At 43.8% G+C, this 23,775-nt stretch overlaps 1 protein-coding gene across 1 annotated transcript in view; it reads right to left on the reverse strand.

Moving 5' to 3' along the window:
• Positions 1 to 23,775, reverse strand: part of GLDC (glycine decarboxylase) — a 120,626-nt gene that overhangs the window by 57,636 nt on the left and 39,215 nt on the right. The window contains exons 5-15 of the mRNA XM_033237305.1: positions 22,629 to 22,706; positions 21,171 to 21,318; positions 20,613 to 20,809; positions 18,173 to 18,269; positions 11,615 to 11,720; positions 8,728 to 8,867; positions 7,111 to 7,191; positions 4,194 to 4,291; positions 3,608 to 3,692; positions 3,391 to 3,432; positions 1,837 to 1,979 (exon numbers count right to left, since the gene is read on the reverse strand). Coding sequence (XP_033093196.1) covers positions 1,837 to 1,979; positions 3,391 to 3,432; positions 3,608 to 3,692; positions 4,194 to 4,291; positions 7,111 to 7,191; positions 8,728 to 8,867; positions 11,615 to 11,720; positions 18,173 to 18,269; positions 20,613 to 20,809; positions 21,171 to 21,318; positions 22,629 to 22,706 — 1,215 coding nt within the window. The remainder of the gene's footprint in view (positions 1 to 1,836; positions 1,980 to 3,390; positions 3,433 to 3,607; positions 3,693 to 4,193; positions 4,292 to 7,110; positions 7,192 to 8,727; positions 8,868 to 11,614; positions 11,721 to 18,172; positions 18,270 to 20,612; positions 20,810 to 21,170; positions 21,319 to 22,628; positions 22,707 to 23,775) is intronic.

Genomic DNA, 23,775 nt, shown 5'->3' on the forward strand with positions numbered 1-23,775 from the left:
TAGTCTATGTTACAAAATAGGAGGAACGGCATCTTGAAACAGAAATTTTGTGTTACTAACCAGCTCCCAGAGGGATCAACTCTGAGGCTGCTGGTAGAGAACTACACTTTGAGCAGTAGGAGGTGGAGAACCTAGGGGCAGATACCATAACTCATTTTCTGAAGATGTTCTAACATGGAAACTCACACACTGATAATATGTTTCCTGCCCATCTATTATTCATCTATCTATGTATCTATCAATCTATCATCTGTCTATCTGTCATCTATCATCATGAAGGCAGAAAGACCACAAATCCAGGGGATTCCAAATTGACTGGGTATTAGAATCACTTGGTTTTGTCTTAAAAATAAAGATTCTAGGCCAGGCGTGGTGGCTCATGCCTGTAATCCCAACACTTTGGGAGGCCAAGCCAGGCACATCACCTGAGGTCAAGAGTTAGAGACCAGCCTGACCAACATGGAGAAACCCCATTTCTACCAAAAATGCAAAGTTAGCTGGGTGTGGGGGTGCATGCCTGTAATCCCAGCTACTTGGGAGGCTGAGGCAGGAGAATCGTTTGAATGCGGGAGGCAGAGGTTGCGGTGAGCCGAGATCATGCCATTGTACTCCAACCTGGGCAACAAGAGCAAAACCCCATCTCAAAAAATAAATAAATGAATAAAAATAAAAATAAATTTAAAAATAAAAATAAAGGGCCGGGCGCGGTGGCTCAAGCCTGTAATCCCAGCACTTTGGGAGGCCGAGGCGGGTGGATCACGAGATCAGGAGATCAAGACCATCCTGGCTAACATGGTGAAACCCCGTCTCTACTAAAAATACAAAAAAAAAAAAAAACTAGCTGGGCGTGGTGGCGGGCACCTGTAGTCCCAGCTACTTGGAGGCTGAGGCGGGAGAATGGCGTGAACCCAGGAGGCGGAGCTTGCAGTGAGCCGAGATTGCGCCACTGCACTCCAGCCTGGGCAACACAGCAAGACTCCGTCTCAAAAAAATAAATAAATAAATAATAAAAATAAAAATAAAGATTCTTAGTCTCAACCCCTGGAGGTTATGATCAGTACCTCTGGAGTGGGGCCTGGAATTTGTACTTTTAACAAGTGTCCAGGAGATTTTGCTGGAGGCTGTTGCTTTTGAAAATCACTGTTCTTCTTCAAAGTTTTTCCTTTACAAAGAAATTGAGGCTGAAAGAGGAGACAGGACCTTTCAAAGTTAGTGACATTACCAAAGCAGGATCCAGGTTCTCCTGCCCCTACTAAACTGAGACACTTGTTGGAATTCAGCATGTGTGCTTGATTCTTCTTCTTATGCTGTGTCACTGACAGGTGTAGTAAGCTAGCTTCCAAAGACAGCCCACAATGAACCACATCTCCCAACATTCACACCCAGGTGTTGCCCCTCCCTGATTCAATCTGGGCTCGCCCTGTGACTTGCTTTAATAGATAGACTAATCTGGAAGGAATGCAGTGTAACTTAGGAGGTTGGGCCATTAGAGATTTGCAGCTTCTGCATGCTTCATCTGGGAACACGCATTTTGAACCCTGACATTGTGCTGTAAGGAACAAGGAAGCTCAAGGAACTACAAGGAGAGCCCCATATGGAGAAAAACCAAGGCCCTAGTGAACATCCTCAAATGCACTCCCAGCCCACAGCTCCTCACCAGCTATGTGAGGGAGAACATGGTGCACCTTCTAGCCATGCCCTCCCCAGTGGAGTGGAACTGTCTAGCAAGTCATAGAATAACATAAATAACAAGTTGTTGTTCTAAGCCTTTAAGTTTTGGGGTGTATGCTATAAAACAATAGGTTGCTGAAACAACAAGAAAAGAAATGCCCTTACCTGTTTGGCTGGAAACAGATGTGGTCATAACCTGTGAGTTCACACAAATCCTTCTCAAGCTCTCGGAAAAGCTGCTGATATCCTTGAGCTTGGTCCAGAGGCACAAAGGGGTGGATGTTTGCAAATTCTTTCCATGTGATAGGCTGAAAAGACAGAAAACAAAAACGCATATATACATATGATAATAGCAATAGCAATCATAACTTTAATAATAATGATGATGATGAGAAAAGCTATGTGCCAGGCATTGTTCTAAGCGCTATACATATGTCAATTTATTTAAGTTCCACCACAACCTTATAAGGTAAGTACCATTACTGTCTTCATTTAAAACTGGGACATAGTTGCCCAGAAAGGGAACTTATACAAAAATGCAATGTTTTGCTAGCTTTGCAGGGAAAAAAGCCCCCCAAATAGATCTCTTTCCATGAAACACAACGGGTTGCTTCAGATATGCTTGGCACAGACTCTTATATAGCAATATATTGTTCTCTTCACTAAGTGGAACAAGAAACAAACACAAAAGTAAATGGGTAGGCCAGTCGCAGTGGTTCACACCTATAATTCCAGAACTTTGGGAGGCCGAGGTGGGAGGACTGCTTGAGGCCAGGAGTCTGAGATCAGACTGGCCAACATAGCATGACCCTGATTCTATTTTTAAAAAAAAAATGGAGAGGGAAATCTTATCATGATATAAAATGATTTCTTTTGTCTGATACGATTTGTCACATCAGAATAAACGTAAGAAATGAAAGGAAAAAAAAAAGCTTTGCTAAAATGGATCCTGGCCTGGTAGAGATACTTGCCAACCACAACAGCGAGTTGTACAAATCTTCTGTTGACTTGAACCCCTATCTTTCTGATACAGGAATGGATCCCTAGAAAGAAGGCTTAAGGTTCTTAATTCTACCTGAGATTTAGAACTATAAATAATTTTTTTCAAAAAGCTTTTAATATGACAGGTTTAAAGCGGGTGGGGGTGGGTGAGGGATAGGATAGAAAGGCATAAATACCATATATATTTAATTAATTTTATTTAAAAAGGCCTGGTGAGGTGGCTTACGCTTGTAATCCCAGCACTTTGGGAGGCCGAGGTGGGCGGATCACAAGGTCAGGAGATCGAGACTATCCTGGCTAACACGGTGAAACCCCATCTCTAGTAAAAATACAAAAAATCAGCCGGGCGAGGTGGCGGGCGCCTGTAGTCCCAGCTACTCAGGAGGCTGAGGCAGGAGAATGGCGGGAACCTGGGAGGCGGAGCTTGCAGCGAGCCAAGATCGCGCCACTGCACTCCAGCCTGGGAGACAGAGCGAGACTCCGCCTCAAAAAAAAAAAAAAAGTATTAATAAAATAAGTTTACTCATACATTTAAATGATGAAGTGAGAAATACAGGGATTCTCCCAAGATTGGTGAATAGCAAGGTGAAGAATTATTAAAATAGTTCTTCAATCACAGAATCACAGTCCCAGTAGATTTCACTAGTTCTGGGCTTAGGTGGAAGCCAGAACCACTGCCCCTTGCTGAGTATCCACTTATAGAAGTGAGCTACTTACTGCGAGTTCAGACGAACTGTTCAGTTTCATGGTGCAGGATCCCTTTAAGAAGCACATCCAAAATGTATCACATTAGTGATTTTCTATAGTCCATCAATCAACCCTCCATTCTCCCAGCATGGCCACCCCTTTGTTGCTCTTGGAGCATATTAGGTAGGACCAAGAGAGGTGGGATTGGGGTAGCTTGGAAATGAGAAAAAAGGCCACAAATAACTACCAGTGGAATCATGCTGTGAACAAGGGAAATGTCTTTATTTTCCAGTTTCTTCATATACCGGACAATATTTGTTTCAGAGTGGTAACTGTGAACACAAAACATAGAATTAGGGGCCCCAAAAGTAGATATGAGTCCATGCACATCCTCCTGAAATATAAGACACACCAAAATCTACCTTCAAAATGCAGATCAATTTTGGCCATGGATAATAGGTCAACTACACTCAGAGAGAAGGGCACAGACCCCCACAAACCTCAGAGGATGCCTTGGACAATAAGCTGACTGTGGGTAGGAGTTGAAGGTTGGGAAGAAGAGGATATAGGGCTCTTGGGAATGAACTTCAGCCTGGCAATTATTCATCCCACATCCCTGCTTCTTGACTGTGCCAAGGGAGCAGAGCCACCAGGAAACAAAGTGTGCTTTTCCCAAGTCAGGAACGGGATCCTTACGAGGATGAGATACTTGTGAGCCACGGCTGAGCCACAATAACCAGGCCACAGTAGGCGAAGTCAGCAGCAGCACTCTGCCGAGCTCCCTAGCTGATTGCCAAAGCACAAAACGCAGAAGTCACACAAGACACACAAACCTGTTGAACACTTGATGGGTGAGGAACGGGCTGGTCCTCTTGAACATGGACCCTGGAATACCTCTACACTCCTCTCCCATGCTTTCAGCAACCAGTTCCTGAAGGAGAAACACAGAGATGACAGGGCCAGAGCTGTGCCTGGAGCCACATGTGGACATCCAGGCTTCTGGGTGGCTGGGCCACAAAGCATTCAAAATGGATCAAATATATAATTGTACTCATTTATCTACTTATTATTATTTTTTTGAGTCAGGGCCTTGCTCTAGCACCCAGGCTGGAGTGCAGTGGCACAATCTCAACTCACTGTAGCCTCGGCCCTACTGGGCTCGATCCTCCTACCTCAGTCTCCTGAGTAGCTGGGGCTACAGGTGCATGCCACCACACCTGGCTGATTTTTGTATTTTTCTAGAGACAAGGCTTCACCATGCTGTCCAGGCTGGTCACGAACTCCTGGCTCAAGCAATCTGCCTGCCTTGGCTTCCCAAAGTGCTGGGAATACAGTCATGGGCCACTGTGCCTGGCCAAAGATGTAAATTTAAAAGCTAAAACGACTAAAGCTTAGAAGAAAATAGGCCAGGTGCGGTGGCTCATGCCTGTAATCCTAGCACTTTGGGAGGCCGAGGCAGGCAGATCATGAGGTCAGGAGATCAAGACCATCCTGGCTAACATGGTGAAACCCCATCTTTACTAAAAATACAAAAAAATTAGCCGGGCTTGTTGGCAGGCGCCTGTAGTCCCAGCTACTTGGGAGGCTGAGGTAGGAGAATGGTGTGAACCTGAGAGGCGGAGCTTGCAATGAGCTGAGATCACGCCGCTGCACTCCAGCCCGGGCAATATAGCAAGACTCCAACTCAAAAAAAAGAAAATACAGGTGCTAATCTGCATGACCTTGGATCTGGCAATGGTTTCTTAAATTGACACCAAAGGAATAAACAATAAACATACCAAAAAATTAGATAAATTGACTTTCTACAAAATTTAAAATGTGTGTACATCAAGGAACATTATCAAGATAGTTAAGAGACTACCCACAGAATGGAAGAAAATATATGTAAGTCATATATCTGATAAGGGTTGAATATCCAGAATATATAATTAATACATGGCTTGATCCTCATTCCTCGCCAGCTAGTAATATGACTTCAGATTGAATACTTGTCCCCTCCAGATCTCAGGGTGAAATGTGATCCCCAGTGTTGAAGATGGGCTTGGTGCTGTCTTCACAATAATGAGTGAGTTCTCACTCTACTAGTTCCCATGAGAACTGATGAGAAATGATTGCTAAAAAGAGCCTGGCACCTCCCTCCTCTCTCTTTTCCTTTTTCTTTCACCTGCTCCCCCTTCCCCTTCTTCCACGAGAGGAAGCTTCCTGAAACCCTCACCAGAAACAGATGCTTCTTGCACAGCACACCCTGCAGAACCATGAGCCAAATAAACCTCTTTTATTTATAAATTACTTAGCCTCAGGTACTCCAATGCAAATGAACTAAAACAATGGCCCTCTTGACCCCTTAGTGATGCTCCAGAAACATTTCTGAAATGCATGAACCAAATTTAACCACCGATTAAATTTAGTGCAGAATTCTACAGAGAAGGAGCTAACTCAGTCCTGTTTATTAATTGAGCTTTAAAAAAGAACACTGTGATGCTTCTTTGATGATTTATGAATGTTATCTGTTATAACCCTTTGAAGTCCTCTCTCAAAGAGGGCACAGATAAGCAAGACAGCACCACTCAGCACTCTGGAAGGTATTTCTACTTCCTTTCATCTATCCATTTAACAAATATTTACTTAGTGATTAATACACACCAGGCAGTGTAGGCTGTTGTGATTAACACCTTGCCATAAGTCCAGGTAGCTACTGTCTGCTCTCTTTCACTCTCATCCCATGGAATAGTAACCCTTCTCTTGCTTGTCCCTGCTTCTTCATATTTTAGAAAGCAACTCATTACACTGAACTGCTTATAACTTTCATGTACTCCCTCTCCCAGCCTTTGTGACTGCTTTCTCCAGTGTCTAGAACACTGGGACCCCATCTTCCTTTCCCTCTATTGTGCCATCTTGGTCTAGATAACTCCTGCTCATCTTGTTGGTAAGGAGCTCATCCTGTGAGCTCCCAGAACATCTTCACACATCACCCACCTGGATTCTAATCTTAAGCTTGTCTGAATCCCTAATAAACTGTAAGCTCCATGAGGACAAGAAGCACGTCTAATTCACCACTGTGTCCTCAGGGCCTAGCATAGCACCTGACACATATTGGGTCCTCAATAAATATGTATTAAATGAATATCATAGTTTTCCAATGAATGACATAACCAAGATACCAATGTCTTGCATCTTTATATTAGAGGCAGTTTCTTTCTTTTTTCTTTTTTTTTCTGAGATGGAGTTTTGCTCTTGTTGCCCAGGCTACAGTGCAATGGTGCAATCTCAGCTCCCTGCAACCTCCGCCTCCCAGCTTCAAGTGATTCTCCCGCCTCAGCCTCCCGAGTAGCTGGGATTACAGGTATGCACCACCACGCCTGGATAATTTTGTATTTTTAGTAGAGATAGGGTTTCTCCATGTTGGTCAGGCTGGTCTCGAACTCCTGACCTCAGGTGATCCATCCCCCCCTTGATCTCCCAAAGTGCTAGGATTACAGATGTGAGCCACCGCGCCCAGCCTAGAAGCACATTCAATGAAAGAAACACCATTAACAATCTTTCCAACTAGCCTGGCTGCATAATACTGGCTGAAGCCCTACAGCAGTGACCTCCAGCTGTCAGCAGTGACCAGCAAGCGACAGTGGAATAATTTTAACAAGCTACCAGTGTCACACTTGGGCCCCTTCTCCCTCACACTCAGGGGAAAAGCTACCTTTGCTACCACCTCTAATAGCCATGACGGGGAATGCATGCTTTTATTTTACTTACTGCCGATGACTCACAACCAAAGATCCACAACAAATCGTCCAGATCTTTTTCATTGACTGTTTCATCAAGAGAAATACCAAGCTACAGAAACAAAAACAAAATGGGAAACATCAACTCTAAACTCCAAGATCACTGGAGGAATCCCAAGAGAGGTCAAAGGGGAGAAATCCCATCATTCCAAAATATCAGGGTACAATCATATCCAAGCTAAGGCTTAGAGGAAGGTGGCTAGACCAGTCCTAGGCTTCCCAAGGCTTCGTGTTTTGCCAGCCACCTCTGAACTCTAACATTCCATGGCTTCAGGACACTCCTTTTGAAGCTAGACATGCTTATCTTTTTCTTCCCTTAACCTACTTTACCATATTAGTTATCAGAGTCTTTATCTTAAAGTCAGTCATACTGTGAAGAGAGGAGTATTATTGTGGGGAAAAGAAAGCGAGATCAGACTGTTACTGTGTCTATATAGAAAGAAGTAGACATAAGAGACTCCATTTTGTTCTGTATTTGAGATGCTATTAATCTGTGACCCTACCCCCAACCTTGTCCTTGCAAGAGACGTGTGCTGTGGTGACTCAAGGTTTAAAGGATTTGGGGCTGTGCAGGGTATGTTTTGTTAAACAAGGGCCTGAAGGCAGTATGCTTGTGAAAAGTCATCACCATTCTCTTAATTTCAAGTACCCAGGGACACATACACTGCCAAAGGTCGCAGGGACCTCTGCCTAGGAAAGCCAGGTATTGTCCAAGGTTTCTCCCCATGTGATAGTCTGAAATATGGCCTTGTGGGAAGGGAAAGACCTGATCATCCGCCAGCCTGACACCCGTGAAGGGTCTGTGCTGAGAAGGACTAGTGTAGAGGAAAGAAGGCCTCTTGGCAGTTGAGATAGAGAAAAGCATCTGTCTCCTGCCTGTCCCTGGGCAATGGAACATCTCAGTGTAAAACCCGATTGTATGGATTGTATGTTCTATTTACTAAGATGGCAGAAAACCGCCTTAGGGCGAAAGGTGGGACTTGCTGGTGCAATGCTGCTCTTTATGCACTAAAAAGGTTTATGGAGATGTTTGCATATGTATATCAAGGCAAAGCACCTTTCCTTAAACTCATTCATGTCACAGAGATCTTTATTCATATGTCTTACTGCTGACCTTCTCCCTAAGATGATCCTATTATCCTGCCACTTCCCTTTTTCTAAGATGGTAAAGAGAATGATCAATAAATACTGAGGGAACTCAGAGACCGGTGCCGGCATGGGTCCCCTGGGCCCACTTTTTCTTTCTCTTTATTTGTCTCTGTGTCTCATTTCTTTTCTCAAGTCTCTCGTTCCACCTAACGAGAACGCCCACAGGTGTGGAGGGGCAGGCCACCCCTTCAATTATAAGCAAAATATGTGCATTTCAGTCCCACATATGAAAACACAAAGTCTAAAAGAAAGCAAAGGGTGAATGATCCTTTACTGAAAAGATCACAGTATTGCATATTGTAAATAACACTTGTTCATGAAAAAATAGACTGTGCCTAAAGTTTTACTTTTGATTTTTTAAAAACAAAGAGAAAAGCTTTTAATGAGAAGGGATGTGAAAATTTGAAAAACTGGTAAAAATACTGATAATTTGACTTACCGTGCCATCCTCAAAGAGCCGAAAATTGATCTGCCGCTGAGCAGCCCTGCCCAAGACCTCCTTCACTGAGCAGCCACACTGAATCTTCAAGGTATCAAAGAACAGGTCATGCTGGAGTTGATGCCCTGCTCGCTTGAGACCTACGCAAGATAGGAGAACCCCCAATCTCTGATATAGAAACCTGCTCCTCAGCCATTGACATGTCACAGAATAATAGAGATAAATTCTACTAGACTCTTGCTGGTCCTGGGGAGTGCTTTGGTGACTGCTTTTTAAAAAACTAAACATGTGGCCGGGCGCGGTGGCTCAAGCCTGTAATCCTAGCACTTTGGGAGGCCGAGACGGGCGGATCACGAGGTCAGGAGATCGAGACCATCCTGGCTAACATGGTGAAACCCCGTCTCTACTAAAAATACCAAAAAAAACTAGCCGGGCGAGGTGGCGGGGGCCTGTAGTCCTAGCTACTCGGGAGGCTGAGGCAGGAGAATGGCGTGAACCCGGGAGGCGGAGCTTGCAGTGAGCTGAGATCCGGCCACTGCACTCCAGCCTGGGCGACAGAGCAAGACCCCGTCTCAAAAAAAAAAAAAAAAAAAAAAAAACTAAACATGTTTATTATTACGCTGTAGAAAATTATGAAATACATATTAAAGAGTAAGGAAAATCACCATACCATTGCATTACTGCTTACATTTTCGTGTATTATTTCTCAAGAAATGGGGGAGCAGGTAATATCAGATATATATATCCTTTTTTCCTTTTCTTTTTCCTTTTTTTTGTCTCGCTCTTTCGCCCAGGCTGGAGTGCAGTGGCATGATCTCAGCTCACTGCAAGCCCCGCCGCCTGGGTTCATGCCATTCTCCTGCCTCAGCCTCCCGAGTAGCTGGGACTACAGGCACCCGTCACTATGCCCAGCTAATTTTTTTAGTAGAGACGGGGTTTCTCCGTGTTGGCCAGGATGGTCTCCATCTCCTGACCTCATGATCTGTCTGCCTCAGCCTCCCAAAGTGCCAGGATTACAGGCATGAGCCACCGCGCCCGGCCTTTTTTTTTTTTTTTTAGAGATAGGGTCTCACTCTGTTGTCCCGGGTGAAATGCAGTGGTACGATCATAGCTGATTGCAGCCTCAAACTCCTGGGCTCAAGCTCATGCAATCCCCTTGCCTCAGTCTCCCAAGTAACTGGGATCAAGGGCTCATGCCACCACACCCGGCTAATAGTTTTTTTTAATTTTTGAAGACAGTGATCTTGCCATGTTGCCCAGGCTGGCCTTGAACTCTGGGACTCAAGCAATTCTCCCACCTCAGCCTCTGGAAATGATGGGATTATAGGTGTGAACAACCACACCTGGTCTCATCTATGCTTTCCTGTAGATTACTATCTTAAATCATTTTTAATGGCTGTATAATAGTCAAACATATGGATGCACCACGATTGAATAACTTTTTTTTTGTTGTTTTTTGAGAGATGGAGTCTCACTCAGTCCACCAGGATGGAGTACAGTGGAGTGATCTCAGCTCACTGCAACCTCCGCTTCCAGGTTCAAGCAATTCTCCTGCCTCAGCCTCCCGAGTAGCTGGGACTACAGGTGTGTGCCACCACACCGAGCTGATTTTTGTATTTTCAGTAGAGACAGGGTTTCACTATGTTGGCCAGGCTGCTTTTGAACTCCTGACCTCAAGTGATCCATCTGCGTCAGCCTCCCAGAGTGCTAGGATTACAGATGTGAGCCACTGTGCCTGGCCTATTTTTGTTTTTTGTAGAGATGCGGTCTCGCTCTTGCCCACACTGGTCTTGAACTCCTGGCCTCAAGCAATTCTCCTGGCTCAGCCTCCAGACTAGCTGAAATTACAGACACGAGTAACCATGTCCAACTCACTACACAGCAGCGTTCTTCTGATTGTCAATGTAACAGGATAAATACTAGTTTATTGCTTTATTTTATATCTCTTTCATTAATAGTGAGGCTAAAATTCTATGTCTATTGGCCATTTATTTGTATACTTATTTCTTTTAAAATTACATTTAATGTCTTTTGCCTATTTTTCTATTAAGGTGTTCATCCTTCTTATATGTTTGGGGCTGGTGGGAGAGTAAGAGTCCTATGTATTAAAAATATCAGCTTGCCAGGAATAAAAGAGAAAAAAATGTTAACACTTAGTCTAGGCCAGGCATGGTGGCTCACACCTGTAATCCCAGCACTTTGAGAGGCTGAGGTGGATGGATCACTTGAGGTCAGGAGTTCGAGACCAGCCTGGAAAACATGGCAAAGCCCTGTCTCTACCAAAAATACAAAAATTAGCCAGATGTGGTGGCATGTACCTTAATCCCAGTTACCTGAGAGGCTGAGGCAGGACAATCACTTGAATCCGGGAGGCGGAGGTTACAGTGAGCCGAGATCGTGACACTGCACTCCAGCCTGGGAGACAGACAGAGCAAGACTCCATCAAGCAAGCAAGCAAGCAAGAAAGAAAGAAAACAAGAAAGCAAGCAAGCAAGTAAAAAAGAAAGAAAGCAAGAAAAAGGAAAGAAAACCAAGAAAAAGAAAGAAAGAAAGAAAACAAGAAAGCAAGCAAGCAAGTAAAAAAGAAAGCAAGCAAGAAAAAGGAAAGAAAACCAAGAAAAAGAAAGAAAGAAAACAAGAAAGCAAGCAAGCAAGTAAAAAAGAAAGCAAGAAAAAGGAAAGAAAAGCAAGAAAAAGCAAGCAAGCAAGCAAGCAAGAAAGAAAACAACAACAAAATACTCAATCATAGGTGTTGAAATTATTTTTCCTGGTTTCTCATTTGACTTAATTTTGCATACAGTATTGGAGATGCAATATTTCCAATTTTACTTACTCAACTTTATCAATTTTATTATGCCCAAATGTTATAGACAGATTACCAACTCACCTTCCGACAAAATCAAAGTGGCATTATGTACCCTTCTAGCAATATGCTCCAGCCCATGGGAACCATGGTAGATTGCAAACATGGCAGCCATATTCGCCAAGAGGGCCTAAAAGATAAGAACATTTAAAGAATCATTTAAAGAATCACGTGATGGAGGACAATTAGTGGGAGGGAGTAATTACCTGACTTGGGATGCCAAAACTGAAGACAGGGACAAAACAAAATGATCAGATTTCCTACATTCTTTGATAGTTGTGGACAATTAATGTATAATCTGCCTGACTACCTGAAGGGAACTAGCATCCAAGACACCCTGGAGTTATTACTATACCAAACCTTCACATTTGACCATTACAAAGGGCTTCTTCTATGCAAAGAAATCATGTCACCCTTAAGGGCAAAGATCACACTACCATCAGATATTGAGAAGCAATATTTAATGTTGGAAGACAGTGAAGCAATAAAGATCTCAGGGAGAAAAAGTGAGATCTGAGAATTTTACACTCAATCAGGCAATTCTTCAAGAATAAAAAGGGACAAGCAATTTTCAAACATTGAAGAACTTCGGGAATAAAATTCTCCTAAGACCTTAAATAAAACGCTAGAGGCTGAACTTCTGCCAACCAACAGTTGAATGGAGAATTTGTGGCAAAGGACTGGCAAAAATGGAAATGTGCACTTCAGCTGGGAGCAGTGTGGTGTGCAATTGTAGACCCAGTGACTCCAGAAGCCGAGATGGATCACTTGAACCCAGGATTTTGGGGTTACAGTGACCTATGATTGCGCCACTGGACTCCAGCCTGGTTGACAACACAAAACCCTGTTTCTGCACAATACAGTTGATGTTCAACACTGAGTCCATTTTGTTAGGTACATCTTTTTTTCTGCTAGACTGCTAGAGGAAATCTCTATGGAGCCAATGCAAAATAAGAAACAGTTTCCAAAGGTGAAGTCAGCAGACAATGAAGTAAATGAGGAGATAGAAACATCTGAAAATACAGAAATAGATGTTCTTGTACTTCTTGTACTAAAAGTCCTAGACAAAGTGTAAACACTCATGTGAACTGCTTACAACAATCAGAAATAAGCTGGGTGCGGTGGCTCACGCTTGTATTCCCAGCACTTTGGGAGGCCGAGGCAGGTGGATCACGAGGTCAGGAGTTCAAGACCAGCCTGGCCAAGATGCTGAAACCCCATCTCTACTAAAAATACAAAAAAATTAGCTGGGCATGGTGGCGGGTGCCTGTAGTCCCAGCCACTCAGGAGGCTGAAGCAGAGAATTGCTTGAACCTGGGAAGCAGAGCTTGCAGTGAGCTGAGATCGCACCACTGCAATCCAGCCTGGGGGATAGAGCGAGACTTGTCTAAAACAAACAAACAAACAAACAAAAATCAGAAATAAATACAGAAAATCCACAGCACTTTACAACTGTGGAGAAGGAAAGGCTGAGGTAAAGATTCTGTGACACACTGTGCCCAAATGCTCATGGCTGTGTTGCTGGGGAACAGAAACCCAGGCCTGACATTCACAGAATGCCCTGGAAGCCTCCACCACCATATTGTAGAGGTTGGTTCATGTCTCTTTTTAATCTAGAGATCATTCCTTCCATAATCAGAAGGCTATATCACACGGCTGAACAACACATTGATGAGAAGTGTAAAACCACTTTTTAAAAACGTCAAAGGGCATTAGAATATCAAAAGAAGAACCAAGAAATTAAAATAGAGACCAAGAAAATGACAATTTCTTCCACACATTGGACAAACTTAAAAATACAATGGGCTTGAATCGGTGGCTTACACCTGTAATTCCAAGACTTTAGGAGGCTAAGGTGGGAGGATTGCTTTGGCCCAGGAGTTCAAGATGAGCAAGAAGAACATAGCAAGACCCCATCTCTAAAATAAATAAATAAAATAACAATAATACAGTTAAGGTACTTAAAAGCATCAAAAGCTAATGAATGCTCAAAATCATTAGTTATTAGAGAAATACAAAACAAAACCACAATGAGATTATCACTTCACATCCAATAGGATGGCTATAACCAAAGGACAGGCAGTAATAAGCACTGGTGAAAATATGGACAAATTAGAATATTCATATGCTACTGGTAGGAAAGTAAAATAATGCAGCCACTTTGGAAAATGTCTGGAAGTTCCTCAAAATGTTAAATGTAGAGTTATATGACCCAGCAATTTCACGGCTAGGAATATACCCAAGAGAACTGAAAATATTACATCCACACAAAAATTTACACAGAAATGTTCACAGCAAGCTTATTTAAAATACTCCAAATGTTTACCAATTGATGAATGGATAAACAAAATGTGGCATGTCCAAACAATGGGATGTTACCCAGCCATAGAAAAGAATTAAGTACACATTCATGCTACAATATGGATGAACCTTGAAAACCTGATACCAAAGAAGCCAGGTACAAAAGGCCACACGTTGTATGATCCCATTTATGTGAATATTCAGAATAGGCAAATCCAGGGAGACAGAAAGTAGAATAGCAGTTGCCAGGGGCTATAGGAAGAGGAGAGGGATGAGGAGTGATTACTTCATAGGACTAGAATTTATTTTGGGGGTAATAAAAATATTCTGACATTAAATACTGGTGATAGTTGCACAACCTTGTAAATATAATAAAAGCCATTGAGCTGTATACTTGCAATGGGAGAAACTTATGGTGAGTTACATCTCAATAAAAAAACGAATAAAACGTAAATTATTCCTTACTACGCCTGACTTTAGAAAAGCCAACAAGGCTGGACGCAGTGGCTCACACCAGTGATCCCAACACTTTGGGAGACCGAGGCAGGAGGAGCGCTTGAGGCCTGGAGATCAAGACTAGCCTGGGCAACAAAGTAAGACTCCCATCTCTATTTTAGAAAGATTTTTATGTTAAAAATAAGAACACCTAATGAAAGAGCTGCTCATTGTGGTAGAAGCAAAGAAATAAGAGAATATAAAGAACAGAACATAATGAAAATTCAGACATCTGTAGCAATACCACAAATTTATAGAAAAATTGTTTCCTTTTTGTTTTGTAGAGGTGGGGTCTGGTTCTGTCATCCAGGCTGGAGTGCAGTGGCATGATCACAGCTCACTGCAGCCTGGACCTTCCAGGGTCAAGCAATCCTCCCACCTCAGCCTCCTGAGTAGCTGGGATACAGGTGTGCACCACAATGCCTGGCTAATTTTTGTACTTTTTTGTAAAGACAGCAGTCTCACTATGTTGCCTGGGATAGATATGAACTGCTGGACTCAAGCAGTCCTCCTGCCTTGGCCTCCCAAAGTGTTGAGATTACAGGCGTGAGCCATCACACCCTGTTTTTTTGGTTTTGTTTTAGAATGGGGCCTGTTGAGCCAGAATAGGCTCAGAGAGACTCCCTAGAGAAAATTTTATTTAAAAAAGAATTCATTAACACACTTTCAGAGTAAAAAAGAGTTATACCCCATCAATGATGCAAAACTAAGAGTGGACCCCCCAGTGCCAAGACAGAAGAACAAGAGTGAGAAGAATGTGGAACAGCTGCTACAACAGAAGACGTGGATCAAAGACCTACAGCACAAAAGGAGCAACTCAAAAGACACCAGTCATCTCCTGACAAAACAGGGAGACTTGCATGCTTACAAAGAGTGAAACTGCAGTTATGAGTGATTCTTTTATGCAATCAATTATGAAAAGACACACATGCAGTGAATTAGACAATGAAGAGTTAGAAGATCATCAAAATAAGAGGATGAAAATCACACAAGCTGGAGTATGGCCATCTCCAGGGCAAACATTTTAACAATTGCTGGAAAAGATACAGACCTTTCAACCCAAGTTAAATAATAAATTATCAGCTATACATGAACTGGAAGAAATTAAGCTACAGGAACATAAGGCTGGGCACAATGGCTCATCCCTGTAATCCCAGCACTTTGAGAGGCTAAGGTGGGTGGATCACCTGAGGCCAGGAGTTCGAGACCAGCCTGGCCAGCATGGTGAAACTCCATCTCTACTAAAAATACAAAAAATATTAGCCAGGCATGGTGGTGGGTGCCTGTAATCCCAGCTACTCGGGAGACTGAGGCAGAAGAATCGCTTGAACCCGGGAGGCGGAGGTTTCAGTGAGCTGAGATCGCGCCACTGCACTCCAGCCTGGGTGACAGAGCAAGAGTCTATCTCAAAAAACAAACAAACAAACCAAAAAACAAAAACACAAATAAATAAAGATCAGCTTGCTGTTTAACAGAGGAAAAGCTTGTGCCAACCAGCTTTCCTTCCTATGATACTGGAAGAGCTCTTATTTGAAAAGAGGTGGCACTTTCCTGAGGCAAAACATAATACAAAAGGACCAACTGAGGAAATGGCTCCAAAGACCCGTGGCTGCAGAACCAACTATAAGAAGATCTTATTGACCACTGCTTTCCTGGAGAAGCTTTTCAGAAGTGGTTCTAGATGCCAAAGCCCTGAGACGAAAGAGCACTATACCTCCCATTGAAGTATCTGTGATATCTCTCTCTGACACTTCATAGAAGAGATGCAATTACAATGGCCAGGCACGGTGGCTCATGCCTATAATCCTATCACTATGGGAGGCCAAGATAGCATCACTTGAGCTCAGGAGTTTGAGACCAACCTGAGCAACAAAGCGAGACCTCGTCTCTACAAACCTTTTTTTTGAAAATCAGCTGGGTGTGGTGGAATGTACCCACAGTCCCAGCTACTTAGGAGGCTGAGGTTGGAGAATCATTTGAGCCCTGGTGGTTGAGGGTTGAGGCTGCAGTGAGCTATGACCATGCCACTGCACTTCAGAATGGGCAACAGAGCAAGAATCTGTTTCAAGAAAAAAAAAAGGGGCCAGGTGCTATGGCTCACACCTATAATCCCAGCACTTTGGGGGGCCCAGGCAGGACCATCACTTGAGGTCAGGAGTTTGAGACCAGCCTGGCCAACATGATGAAACCCGCCTCTACTAAAAATACAAAAATTATCTGAGTGTGATGGCGTATGCCTGTAATTCCAGCTATTTAGGAGGCTGAGGCACAAGAATCACTTGAACCCAGGAGGCTGCAGTGAGCCAAGATTGCGCCACCCCACTCCAGCCTGGATGATGGAGAAACAAGACTTTGTCTCAAAGCAAAAAAAAAAAGAGAGAGAGAGATGTACTTAGAATGGACCCTATGCCCAGGAGTGGGCCTCCAACTGACCCTAGGGGTTGGCTGGGTTTCACAAACACATCGACCTAAGCCCTGGAGCAACTTCAAGGAGCAGAACCCAGAACCCTGGTCAGAACCCAGGAAGCTCTTCCTGCCTTATCCCATCCTTTTAAAGAATGCCAGACATGGCCGGGTGCAGTGGCTCACATCTGCAATCCCAGTACTTTGGAAGACTGAGGTGGGTGGATCACGAGGTCAGGGGTTCAAGACCAACCTGGCCAAGACAGTGAAACCCTGTCTCTACTAAAAATACAAAAACTAGCGTGGCGTGGTGGCAGGTGCCTGTAATCCCAGTTACTCAGGAGGCTGAGGCAGGAGAATTGCTTGAACACGGGTAGCAGAGGTTGCAGTGAGCTGAGATCGTACCACTGCACTCCAGCCCGGGCGACCGAGTGAGACTCTGTCTCAAAAAAAAAAAAAAAAAAAAAAGAATGCCAGTCATAATCTCCAAGTAAGAGTGCCTCGTGACTACCACCATCCCCTCAAGCAGTCATCTCAAATGCCCTCACTTTGCCTTCCTCAACCCATTCCTGGAGAGGCTCCTTCTCAGCCCTACGACAGGGTGTCTCAACTGTCACCCACAACAAACCTGGCCAGATGCCAAGAACACTAGAGACCCTGATATCCATCTTTCTATTTACATATATTTTAAGTGTGTATGTAAAAGTGAAGAGTAGCCTCTTTTGTCCTTTCTTAAGCTTAGCCTACTCAGGATATGAAGATGTGATTATGGGTAAAATGAAACCAATAATGCCCTTTATTTTTTTAATATTAAAACATCTATGGTGAAGAGAATGCATAGGCAAAGGGTGTGCATAGAAAGAACACCAGTAAAATATAGTGTATTTTTTTCAACTTTTTTTGTGGGGGCAGGAGTTGGGGACATAGTCTCCCTCTGTCACTCAGGCTGGAGTGCAGTGGCATGATCATGGCTCACTGCAGCCTCAACCTCCCAGCCTCCCAGGTTCTGGTGATCCTCCTACCTGAGCCTCCTTAGCACCTGGAACTACAGGAGCATACTACCACTGCCAGCTAATTTATTTTATTTTATTTTTCATAGAGACGGGGTTTTGCCATGTCGCCCAGGCGGGTTTCCAAATCCTGGGCTCCAGCAAACTGCCTGCCTTGGCCTCACAAAGTACTGGGATTATAGGCATGAGCCACTGCACCCAATCAACCAGTATTTTGGTTCTCATAAGACAACGAGCCTTCTACACCAATAAGATCTTGCCATTTCTAGTGTGCTCACTGCTCAGGAGGTGGTGAACAAATGAATGAATGAATGAGTAGCTTATTTCTGTATATCATAAGGCATTCAGTAGTCAGGTCAGACATGTGATTTACCTGAGCTGTACAGATGTTGCTGGTAGCTTTGTCTCTCCGGATGTGTTGCTCCCTGGTTTGAAGAGCAAGACGATACACTTCTTTCCCAGTGGTGTCTCTACACCAAGAATAAGGCATCCAGTTAGCACAGATAATCACAGCACTAGGGGCTGCTATAAATAGAATTACTTCTTTCCTTCCCAGCTTGAAGTTAATTCAGCAAACGTACTTGGGTGCAAGTTCATAAAGAAACAATTTCTAAATGTTCCTCATCTAAACAGGATTACTGATTTTTTTTTTTTTTTTTTTTTTTGAGACAGTTTAGCTCTTTTGCCCAGGCTGGAGTGCAATGGCGTGATCTCGGCTCACTGCAACCTCCGTCTTCTGGTTTCAAGCAATTCTCCTACCTCAGCCTCCCGACACCACGCCCGGCTAATTTTTGTATTTTTAGTAGAGACAGGGTTTCACCATGTCGGCCAGGCTTGTCTCAAACTCCTGGCCTCAGGTGATCCACCCGCCTCAGCCTCCCAAAGCACTGAGATTACAGGCACGAGCCACTGTGCCCAGCAGGATTACTGATTTTTAGATTGTACTCTGAGACACCAAGATATATACAATAAGTCTAGGAATTTTGAAAGAAAATTTTGCAGGAATTTCCCAGATAAATATAATAATGGTGACTGGGAGGATTAAGTTTCACTCTGAACTTCTCAGGAGACACAGGAAAAGTGGAAATAGCTGACGAAATTGAAAGGAGTTGGCTCTCTGTGGATTCTGCACCACAGATTCAACCAATCACAGACTGAAAACATTTGAAAAAATAAAAAATAATACAATTAAAACTCACACAAATTTTATGAGCCGGGCATGGTGGCTCACGCCTATAATCCCAGCACTTTGCAGGGCCAAGGTGGGCGGACTACCTGAGGTCCAGAGTTCGAGACCAGCCTGGTCAACATGGTGAAACCCCATCTCTACTAAAAATACAAAAATTAGCCAGACATGGTGACAGGCACCTGTAATCCCAGTTACTCAGGCGGCTGAGGCTCAGGAATCACTTGAACCTGGGAGGCGGAGGTTGCAGTGAGCCAAGATCGTATCACTGCACTCCAACCTGGGTGACAGTGAGATGCCGTCTCAAAAAAAAAACACAAATTTTTAAAAACAATACAGTGTAACAATTAGAGCATAACATTAGTGTTATAAGATGATTTAAAGCATACAGGGGCCAGGCATGGTGGCTCACACCTGTAATCCCAGCATTTTGGGAGGCTGAGGTGGGCAGATCACTTGGGCCCTAAGACCACCCTGAGCAATATGGTGAAACTCTGTTTTTACAAAAAATTTTAAAAATTAGTTGGACACAGTGGCCATGTTTACACCACTGCACTCCAGCCTGGGTGACAGAGTGAGACTTGGTCTCAAAACAAATAAATAAATAAATAAAATTTTAAAAAACACACACTTCACATTATCATCACATCATTCACTAATTCAGGCTACTCACGTTAAACTTCAGCTTTTATGAAAGATCAAAAACATAATTTTTTCTCTAAATTTCCCCAGTAATAATCCTGGAATGCATCTAGGTCCCCTGCTCCTTTTTTTTTCTTCCTTTTTTTTTTGAGGTGGAGTTTCGCTCTGTCGCCCAAGCTGAAGTGCAGTGACGCGATCTCGGGTCACTACAACCTCCACCTCCAGGGTTCAAGTGATTCTCCTGGCTCAGTCTCCCGAGTAGCTGGCACTACTCCCAGTAGTGGCGCCTGCCACCACGCCCAGCTAATTTTTGTATTTTTAGTGGAGACAGGGTTTCACCATATTGGCCAGGCTGGTCTCAAACTCCTGACCTTGTGATCTGCCCAACTCGGCCTCCCAGAATGCTGGGATTACAGGTGTGAGCCACTGCACCCGGCCCTTTTTTTCTTTTTTTTTTTTTAAGGAACAAAGACTACTTCTGAACATCTACGTTTTTAATCTGAGAAGTTTCACCAGTGAGAAGCAATCAGGAAAGCACGTTTGGAAATCTGGAAATTACTCAAATGGCCACGTGGCAGAAGCCTCTAGGAAGGAACGCGGAGCAAACTCAGTGTGTGCTTTGTAGTCTTTCAGCGCATTTGTCTTTACAGAGCCGTGTGGCATAATGCTTTTGAGAACAAAACTGTCTAAACACAAAACATGCCTAAAATATTTAGTCTTTCAAGGCTTCCATCAACCTAAGCAAATGCGTTATATGACTTCGATACATTATAAATTATACACAAATTTTTTCAAAACTTTACAAATTTACGGTATTTGAGAAGTACTAGCTCATACCCCAAATGGAATTGTTCTTCTGAATCTACGTTTCCTTGACTGACTCAACATGGCCCAGTTGAATTCAGATAGAAACCAACATCTGTGGTCAGAAGGAATCAAGCAAATCATAATCACAATAAAAGGAGAGAACCAGGAGCCCCTTTACCTTGTCACCCCCACCATTCTTCCAGGCATCATTCTCACCAAGCTTTCTCGGACAGCAAAAAAGGCTGCGTGGGGTCCCCCATAGCCCAGTGGCACTCCAAATCTCTGTGAGCTGCCCAGGGCGATGTCTACCCCAAATTCTCCAGGTGGCCTCAAGATGCACAGAGCTAAAAGGTCAGTAGCACAGCAGGCCAGGCTCTAGAAAGGAAATGAGAGAAAAGAGAAAAGGAATAAGATCACTACTTTTCCCTGAGAGTAGTGGGAAAGTAGCAAATTATCTTAACTACAGGAAGACTGGCAGAGTATGTTCACATCCTGTGAACACCATTTGCTCATTCATTCATTCATTCAGTAAATATGTACTGAGTGCCCATGATGTGCCAGGAATCAGTGAACAGAACAAAGTTGCAGCAAGGAGGCAGGAAGGAGAGTTTTACCATCGCATGTGAGAATGGTAAAGAAATTAAGGCACATGAAAAGACAGAGAGAGAGACAGGTAGACAGACAGACACAAGTTGGGATACACCTCCATGGACCCCCACAAGAAAGGTATGCCTACCCCACTCTGATGAGCTCTCTCCACGAGTTCCGTAAAGTCTTCCACCTTCCCCTCCGTGTCTGGGTACTGGAACAACACTCCACTGACGTCTTTTCCACTGAAGTCCATTTCACAGGGTAACTTCAGCTCAGTGAGGACTCCAGTGTATCTGGAAAGACAGACAACAAAGAAGAATTGTGCTTTTGGTTTACAAGGGAAAATTAATTAACTAACGTTTCTTTTTCAGTAAGACAGCATTCATTTTCTGTGTCCTCCCACAGTGGCCTCCCACCCGTGCCCCATCCCATCCCACACCAGGCCCTGCAGTGGTAACCGCGTCACAGCAACTCAAGAGCATCCGACAGCTCTGCTTCTGTTCCTCTCTTCTATCCTAGGACTCCCCTTTGCCTTTTCCTGTCACAATCTGCTCCTGAGAGAGACCCAGGAGCATTGCTTCCTAGGGCTAATGAGCCAATATTTATAACAACAGAGCCATCGCCTCTTTCACCTGGGATCACTCTCAAGTGAATAGAAAACCATCAGTAAGACAAGGAGGTAGCAGAGCGGGTGCGGTGGCTCACGCCTGTAATCCCAGCACTTTGAGAGGCTGAGGTGAGTGGATCATGAGGTCAGGAGATCGAGACCATCCCGGCTAACACAGTGAAACCCCGTCTCTACTAAAAATACAAAAAAATTAGCCAGGCGTGGTGGCAGGCGCCTGTAGTCCCAGCTATTCAGGAAGCTGAGGCAGGAGAATAGCATGAACCCGGGAGGTGGAGGTTGCAGTGAGCAGAGGTCGTGCCACTGCACTCCAGCCTGGGCGACATGGTGAGACTCTGTCTCAAAAAAAAAAAAAAAAAAAAAAAGACAAGGAGGAAGAACTTCCTTAGATTGCTGAAACTAATGCCAATTATATGTCAGAAACCCTCCTCTGAAGGGATGGTGGTATGGGTAGGGGAAAGAACGCTCAACTTTTACAAAGGAGCAAGCAAATATCTACAAATAGTGGTCGTTGCGAGGTTTGTTTTACCTGATTACAGCACGAACGAAAAGCACCACACTTTAAACTACATCGCATCTCACCTAGAGACTCTGTGCATCCTCTGTAAACTACGTTTGCAAGGAATACACACAAAATCCTAACAGTTGTATGTGAGTCCCATTTTTTTTCAAACTTTCCAAAACCTGATCAAAACAATATTTTTATTTTCTTTTCACAAAAAGGAAACAAAACACAACAACTTACTATAAAGCAATGGCAACTGTGTATTTCCCCACTCAATTCTGACACAGCTTACTTACCAGAGAGATCCCCGGAAGAAAGTGAGAGGGAAAGCAAAACTCAGCAACCCCAATTTAAACAGCAAAAAAGCCTGTTTCAGATTCACCTCCAATCAGTTTGGAAGTAAGAAAGAGAAAGAAACAGCAGAGATGAACATGACATTATCCTGAGTTTAAAACACGAATAAAATTAATTACTTGGCTCGAGTCTGGACAACAGCTATTGTCTGTGGGTGGCAACGGGGGTCAACAAAGAACTTCCTCCTCTTGTTGTGTCTGTTGAAAAGAAAAAGCACATTCCAACATGAACATTAAATAAATCAGACCATCGTCTAAGAATGCAAAGCAAACATGGTACCGAGGGTAAGTCTAAGCACAGTATAAAAAATACTGAGTAGGCCAGGTGCGGTGGCTTACACCTGTAGTCCCAGCACTTTGGGAACCCAAGGTGGGCGGATAACCTGAGGTCAGGAGTTCGAGACCAGCCTGGCCAACATGATAAAACCCTGTCTCTACTAAAAATACAAAATTAGCCGGATGTGGTGGTGCATGCCTGTAATCCCAGATACTTGGGAGGCTGAGGCCGGAGAATTGTTTGAACCAGGGAGGCGGAGGTTGCAGTGAGCCAAGATCGCACCACTGCTGCGCTCCATCCTGTGCAAGAAGAGCGAAACTCTGTCTCAAAACAACAACAACAACAACAACAACACTGAGCCATCAATAACTAATGGCATTTACTGATTAGCATTGCTCATAGATCCAATTCCCATTCTAACCCCATTTAGAAAGTCAGTCTTAAGATGGTTCAATTTCTATGTTTATTCAGTAACAATTATTTAATAATGGTTCAAAATTTTAAAAATATACCATGAGGAAAAAGAAAATAAAGCAAAGGACAGTGATTAGATACAAGTGTAAACTGGACAGGTGCGGTGGCTCACACCCCTCTGCTTCTTCTTCTTTCGTTTTTTTGTGTTTTTTTTTTTTTTTTTTTTTTGAGGTGGAGTCTCCCTCTGTCGCCCGGGCTGGAGTGCACTGGCGCGACTCGGCTCACTGCAAGCTCCGCCTCCCGGGTTCACGCCATTCTCCTGCCTCAGCCTCCCGAGTAGCTGGGACCACAGGCACCCGCCACCACACCCGGGTAATTTTTTTGTATTTTTAGTAGAGACGGGGTTTCACCATGTTAGTCAGGAAGGTCTCGATCTCCTGACCTTGTGATCCGCCCGTCTCAGCCTCCCAAAGTGCTGGGATTACAGGTGTGAGCCACCACACCTGGTCTTATTTTATTTTTTCGGGGGGGAACAGGGTCTCACTCTGTCGCCCAGGCTGGAGTGTAGTGGTGCAA

This window comes from Trachypithecus francoisi, unplaced genomic scaffold, assembly GCF_009764315.1.
Source record: "Trachypithecus francoisi isolate TF-2019V2 unplaced genomic scaffold, Tfra_2.0 Lachesis_group16, whole genome shotgun sequence".
Lineage (NCBI taxonomy): Eukaryota > Metazoa > Chordata > Mammalia > Primates > Cercopithecidae > Trachypithecus > Trachypithecus francoisi.